Source organism: Montipora capricornis, chromosome 13 (genome assembly GCF_036669925.1).
Source record: "Montipora capricornis isolate CH-2021 chromosome 13, ASM3666992v2, whole genome shotgun sequence".
In the NCBI taxonomy this organism is placed as follows: domain Eukaryota; kingdom Metazoa; phylum Cnidaria; class Anthozoa; order Scleractinia; family Acroporidae; genus Montipora; species Montipora capricornis.
Genome location: NC_090895.1, coordinates 13,738,756 through 13,746,255, shown reverse-complemented (window position 1 = coordinate 13,746,255; position 7,500 = coordinate 13,738,756). Strand labels below are relative to the sequence as shown.

Below are 7,500 nucleotides of genomic sequence, written 5' to 3'. Positions count from 1 at the left end.
CACGGTGAGGAAAAATAAAAAAGTGCTTTAACTGATCAGAGGACAAGTTGAAATTTCTTTGCAATTATTTTGTGGACTATATTGGGCAGCCGTGCTAAGTCTTTCCAACAAATGAATAATAATCTTTTGATTTTCCATCACATCAAAGACGTTGTTTTCAGTCACGAATGAATTAAGGTATGTTACAAACAGTGACTTATTGATACATTGTGTACCTTTTAAATGGGGTGGTATAAAATGATGAAGACCAGCTATGTGCAGAAAGTTAGTTTTCCTTATTATCTTTGAGAACTTGCTGTAAGATTGTCTGTTGTCAAGGTCCAATAAAAGATTATGCATGTAAAACTAAACAACTCCAGAATCAAAGTAATTTTTGTCAAAAAATGGTTTTTTTTTATCTATTCGTATTTCTCTATTATTCCAAATAATATTTTCCCAAACTTAAGTCTAAAGCAAAAGTTTCACGAAATTCTGACCACCATTATATAACAAAATTTCGTGGTAAAATTGAGAAGAAAGAAGAAAAAGCCACCGAAGGGTTGTAATTTGTGTTGCAGATATCTCTTCCATATTCCATCATTATCATCGAAATTTCTTTTTAACCGTGCTGACTTCACCATTCACTCTACATGTAAGTCCATCATTTTAGACCACCCTCCAAACATTCATTTATTGTTGACACACAAGTTACCTTATCTGTGATGTTCCATAAAAATGTGAATATCACATGATTCAATTGTTTAATCACTTCCTTTAGTGTGGGTAACAGAGAGAACATGTAAACAAATTTTGAAAAAATTTTGAAAAGATTTACATGTAATTATAATAATTGTAATTTTACCATAGACATGTATATTAGATAAATTTCTCTGCGACCAAAATATTTATCACTTTTTCAATGCCATCCGGTATAGAAAACTCCATTCAAAGCTGTCAAAAGCCTTTTTAAGACTGAGTTGGCTAAGTATGTGAATCTTCACATAGTAATAAGAAGAAACATAACTGCCTGCAATTCCCCCTTCATAAATACATAACAGTTTACAGTACAAGCATTTACCTTGAACAATATAAGAAGCCAAAAGAGCAGCTGTGTTTTCAGAACATTTTAATCTGAAACAGCAGAAGGAAAGCAAAAAGTGTAAGTTGAACTGAATGTAAAACACTCCTATTAATTTGTGTACCTGTACATGTGTAAAAATGATCAAGCTTCCTTATTATTACACAAGAGGCATTACCTCCCACTTAGAAGATCTCTTCTTATCTGTAAACCAAACAAATACCTGAAAACAGAAAACAGAACATGTGCACTTCTTAATTACTTCACTTCAAATTGTACAAGGAAGCTAACATTGGTCAGAGAAGGGTAGAGCTGAACCTTGTCCCCCCATCCTTCAAGTTCAACTGTAAGCAACTTACCATAAATCCTCTATTAAACCCTGCGGGGGCTTATTTATTTCAGGCACATTTGAGGAAGGGGGGGTTAATAGATTTGGGGGGGGGGGAGGGGGGGTGCTCATCTCATTTGGCGTGATGCATTACCAGTAACAAAAAGAAAGAAACACACTAGACTTATGGTTCCCTTCTTTGTGTTTTGGACTAGAGCGATGACTGTCTAATATGGAGATCTGAGGATGACACAAGGCATTTGCAACATTTTTATTCACTTACAGGAACCAAATCTGAACTTCTTGCACATGAATAAACCATACCAGAACAGTCATGATTAATTAAAGTACCCCTGTGACCAAAAAATCAATTCATATTTTTCTTTGGATTTCAAAACTATGTTAACAAAACACTAAGTGACCCACGTTTTAAGCCTTGATTTCAAAAAGACACCTCTTTATTTTAACTGGAATTTTCCTATTTAATGGTCCGCCATTACTAACATTATGTTCTTGAGAGAGCTGGATCGAGGAGAAAATGACGTCAAAGGTTCACTAGTTTAAGAATGCAATACGTGTGTACGCCGCAGAATTAATATGCAGCACGGAGGTTTTGGGCTTTCAGACTTTTAAACTCACGCTTTGCATATAGAATAAGCTGCGTTCACACCCTGAAATTTTAAGCTAGTGAGCCTCTGACGTCACTTTTCCCTGGATCCAACCGTCTGAGGTCCAATCGGTCAGTTTTGAACGCGAGTAATGGCGGACCGTGAAATCCAAAACTTACACTCAAAGTAAACGGCCTTTGGATAAAAATCAAAGCTAAAAATTATTTTGCCAGTCAGGTGTTAAGCAAACACACTTTCAAAATCTGAAGGAAAAAAGGAAGTGGTTTTTTTTATCACACGGGCACTTTAATACAGTCTATCATTTATTGATTAATTTTAGTTATGAAGACTGAGGTGGGAGGGTAGGGAGGGCTTAAAAGCAAGGGGGTTTAAACTTTTTTCCACTGAAAAGAGGAGGTGGGGCGGGGGGGATTTATGGTAACCAACAAAAGAAAGGTTTGTGAGCTGACGTTTCAAGCATCGATCATCACCATCATCATTATCTCTGGTGACCACAGTAGAGAAAGAAAGGAACATGAGAAGAATAACGACTATGCAGATCTCCAAGTTGAGATTGCCAGATTATGGAACAAGACAAAAATTGTTCCTCCATTGTGATTGGGGCACTAGGTTCCATACCAAATATCTTGAAATCTCACTTAGATAGTATAGAAATAACTCCAGGCATAACAACACTACAGAAGTCTGTGCTTTTCTGCAATGCCAATCACATCCTGCAAAAGATGCTCTTCGTCTGATGAGGTCCCATGGATTTGATGGAGAGTTTCACATTGTAACATCTCCAGTTTTAACTAAACTGTTCAAAATGATGATGATGTAACCTGCGGCTCGGATTACTGGCAGCATTAGAACTGCTGTTCAGAACTACAGCCCATTCATGCTCACCATGAAGTAAACAAACGAAGGAACGAAAATATTCAATTTTATTACAACAGCTGATTTTTTCAGCAAAATTATCCAGACAGAAACCCAATAGACTATTAGTGGTTTGCTTTTATTTGATTTTGCTTTGTTGGTACAAAATGTAGGTGCACCTTTACTCACAAAAAACCCAATAAGAAGTTGAAAAACTGACTTCTGATCGAAATTCATTTGCGAATTTGAAAGAATGTGCTTGTGCATCTTGTCAGTAGGTACAATGTAAGTACTTCATGTATGGGGGCATACAAGTCATGTATAATATAGTAGTTGTTGTCATTTGATTTCATTGTATGAAAGACAAGACTTATTATCAAGTGGGTAGTTTTATGGGAATCGTTTTTTCATTTTTGAGCTAGAGGTAAAGGTCAAGTCTCCTACAAGCCTAGAAGGCCCATCAGGCCGGCAATTATCTCCCGTTTCTGTAGCGTGAAGCGACTAGGAGGATTTCTACTCCCCACTGGATGGAATGCCAGTCCATCACACGGTAACTCCTCCCCCCCCCCCCCCCCAGCATTATATTCGCCGGCACCCATTTTTACACCTGGGTGGAGAGAGGTACAGTGAGAGTGAAGTGTCTTTCATCACTCGATCTGGAGTCGAGTGCACTAACCATGAGGCCACCGCACCTCACACATTTTGAGCTAGAACATTGCATTATTTTTTTTTTACATTTAACCCATTGACACCTGGGCATGAGACTTAACAGATTTTACTCTTTCTAATGCCAGAAGATTTTACTCGTAAACTGGGGGCACCCTGGGTCTCCTGAGGAGTGACTGGATTTAAAATAAATTACAGTGTATTTAGTCTTCGATCCATCACTGGTTTACTTGTATGAGAGGTTGAAAGACTTCATGATCAGTCGCCAGCTGCCAACTAGCCTGAATATAATGGTCACCAAAGCTCAACTTCCAGTCACATTGGTGACCAGCTGGTAGCAATTTCACACCCTGACTGCAGAGATGCAACACCAGTTTCCTCTGAAATTCAATCCTTCATTTCAGGTATTGTTTTACTTGTCCAGGTATTAACTCACCTTGTGTACTCTTCTTGTAAAAGTGCTGGATCAGGTGGATAAAATTTCACACAGAATCTGAAAAGTGTTGAACGGGGCTCTAGTAAGGAAAGAAAGTACAACTCCGTGTTAACCTTTGAAATGAGTATATACATGTACTGTAAATTATGGCGAAACATGAATTTACAAATAATTATCATCGAAGAAATCTTTAAAACATTCTTTTTCCTGTTTGGCAAGGAATTGACAGCATATTTTACAAAGATAAATCGTTCGTACAAAATGGTGTAGAACACCTGGAACATTTAACTGAATAGTTCCCAGTCCTGTGCTTAATCTGACAAAACAACCCAATGTCTCCACCAAAGATAAAACGTTTTTCTGGCTTACACTACTTTGCAAAACGAAATGAAAAAAACTGAAATACAGAAAGAATCCCAAACATTCATTAAAGCTAGCCTTAGGCCTAATTAGACCTAAACAAAAGTGTTAAGCTTTGTGTAATGTTAGGGTTAGGATGAGGGTTAGGAAAATTTCAATCTGCTTCCAATAATAGTAATTTTGGTCAAATTACTTTTTTTGCAAAACTGATCCCAATTTTTCTGGGCAGATACATGTACAGTCGAACCTCGATTATCCGGACCTCAATTATCCGGACTTTTCGATTATCCGGACTTTTTCTCTGGTCCCGTTTTTTTCATGAATATTAATAAGGGAACAAATTTAGCACTTGAATTTGGCATCAGCAAGCAACAGATCTCCCATGTACGCAAGAACAAGGACAAATGACGAATAGGTTTTCATTTATAACAGAATAGGTTTTCATTTATAAACAGTGTACATGAGTGTAGGGGCAGTTCATAGAAGAAGACTTTTGTAATTAAAAATGTGCTATCTTTATTTCTTTTGTTTACATTGTTGCCTCATTAATATTCGTATTTTCGATTATCCGGACTCTCGATTATCCGGACTTTTTACTGAGGTCCCGACGAGTCCGGATAATCGAGGTTCGACTGTACAACCCTGACCATTAATTTTAACAAAGCTAACATTGGGCATAAAAACTTTTGCTTATAATTAGGCTTAAGGTTAGACTTAATGAACATTTAGAATTCTTTTGAAGGTTGTTGGAGAGATGTTGCAGGTGGGAAAATGAAAGAACAAGTACAAGTAGCTGGAGGAGAAGGCAGGAAGGAGGCGTTTTAGGAGAAGAGGTTGCATGGGAAGTTTATGAGGGATGTCAGTGAAGTGGCTAAAGAGAGGTTGTGGCAGTAGTCTTAGAGCTGGGTATTTGGGGAAGAACATGGTGGGGTATGTTTTTGCTGCTCAGGAGCAGGCTTTGCAAACAGGCCACAATTGATAAGGAGGATGTAGATCCAAAGAGTGGAGTGCCTGGCAAGGACACAGAGTCTGTTGGGCATGCGGCGAGTGCTTGTACTGGTGTAATGGTTTGGCATTAATCAAATGGGGTTAGGGTGTACTGGGAGCTTGGTCTGAAGTATGGTGTCAAGTGCACTGATGTGTGGTATAAGCAGGTGCCAGCTGAGGTGAATGTGTCTGAGAATGGCAATTTGGAAATCTGTTGCGATAGGAAGATGGAACATACAGTGTAATAACACTGACTTTACTGTGGTGGATTGAGTAGCTGACGAGTGGATGTCTGTAAACTTTGTGGTGCCTTGGGATACGAACGTGGTGACTAAAAAGGATGCCAAAATCACCAATATTGCTCCCCTCTGGCAAAGGAAATTGGGAAGATGAATTGGGAGTCAACAAAGATTGTGCTGTTGATGGTTGGTTGTCTGGTCAGTTGGAGGGGTTTTTTGAAAAATCTTGGGATTCCAGATGTTTTGTGGGGAATGCAGGCCTCTACAGTCATTGAGACCACCTTAATGCTCCAGAAGATGCATAGTCTCTTAGCCCTGGGCCAGGCCTGAGACTAAGCAGTGTTTACAGTACCGCTCAAAAGTAAGTTACCAGTCTCGTCTCGTTTCTCTCGAGACGAGTGTCTCGTCTCTAGAGACGAGACTCTCGCCTCGAGAGACGAGACACTCGTCTCTAGAGACGAGACTCTCGTCTCGCGAGAATCACTGAAGCGGCAAGATTAGCATAAATTTTTATAGAAGTCCGATGGTTACACGAACGTTTGCGAATTCAAACGACGCTCATGGCGAGCGTGAAACTTAACATGAATCAAAATTACAATAATGTTATAACCGAGAAATATATCACGCCAATTGGCAACATTTCAGTGCGGTGGCATTGTAAACAGATCTCTGTGAAATTCTCGAGGAACTTTGCTTTCCGAAACACCGTATGAAATTGAACGAATTCGGATGGTTTGTGCAGAATTACAGCTGTTTTGCCCGCAGTTCGTTACTCCCACATTTAAGTCGATCCGCCGACACGTTTTAATGTAAACAACTGCAAGCAAGTAGAAAGTACATACACAATAAGACTTAGCTGCTACGGTAAATGAAGACAAACTCGAGTTTTATGACTTCACTTTTGAGACTGTCATCCACAAAACTTAATTCATTCAACAGTGAGATTATTTTCACTGTCACGCAACAACAAAAAAAAGAAAAATTCGAAACCGTTCACTGAGAAAGGCGAAGAACTTGAACTGTTGTATGAAACAAATTTTAAATTATTTTCCATTTCCACCTCTCCAATTCTCAGGTCTGTGCGGTACATCTTATCTAAGTTATTTGTCGAAGCGTTTCACGCAACTTTAAAGTAATACAGTTTTGTGAAGATACACCACGGTCGACGAACATTTGTCATGAAAGCGCTTATTTTTCATTCATGAATTAAACGATGTGTATGAACAAATCTCCTAAAGTCGCGGCTACACAAGCGATTTTTTGCTTGCGCCCGTGATGCGATTTTTTACAATTTTGCGACGCGAAAGCAGAAAAAAAAACACTCATCATCCAACGTGAAGGAACTGCCTCGGGAGAATGAATCCCCAAAGAAAAAAAGAAAAAAAAAAGAAAAAGAAAACCAAATGTAATAAAAGTCATGACAAATAGTAATAAAAGTTTTTTTTCATTAACCGCACTGATGCGATCATGATGAGCAATAACAACCCACAACCGCGTTCTCTTCGCCTGATAAACTCGCTTGACTTTGAAAGACAAATTTTTATGGCAGTTCGATGGATTTAAGCTTTAAGTACTGCTGCAGGAAATTGATCGATCGATTAACAGTGTTTACATGCGGTCGTGCAAGTTCATCGAAACATTTCTTCTCAAAATCAACTTCGTACAGTGTATGTAGATTTCTAAATGTCGACTCGCAAAGGCAATAATACACCACCGCCAACCACATGCTGCCGCGCAAGTTTATGGCAACATTTTTCCTAGAAATCATCTCCGAATGAAAGTACAGTAAATGTAGATTTCACGGGCCAATTCAAGGGTTAAAAATGTGCACACGCAAAGACGATAACAAACCACCGCCAACCGCATCTGGACCCAAAACTTTACTGTCAAGTGTTACGTTTGGAGCGCGAGTGTCTTCGTAAACAGGTTAATCTTCGGAAAGT

At 38.8% G+C, this 7,500-nt stretch overlaps 1 protein-coding gene across 1 annotated transcript in view; it reads right to left on the bottom strand.

Annotated features, from left to right (window-relative positions):
* Positions 1-7,500, bottom strand: part of LOC138028295 (FERM, ARHGEF and pleckstrin domain-containing protein 2-like) — a 61,422-nt gene that overhangs the window by 44,042 nt on the left and 9,880 nt on the right. Inside the window, exons 4-6 of the mRNA XM_068875780.1 lie at positions 3,972-4,050; positions 1,236-1,280; positions 1,058-1,110 (exon numbers count right to left, since the gene is read on the bottom strand). Coding sequence (XP_068731881.1) covers positions 1,058-1,110; positions 1,236-1,280; positions 3,972-4,050 — 177 coding nt within the window. The remainder of the gene's footprint in view (positions 1-1,057; positions 1,111-1,235; positions 1,281-3,971; positions 4,051-7,500) is intronic.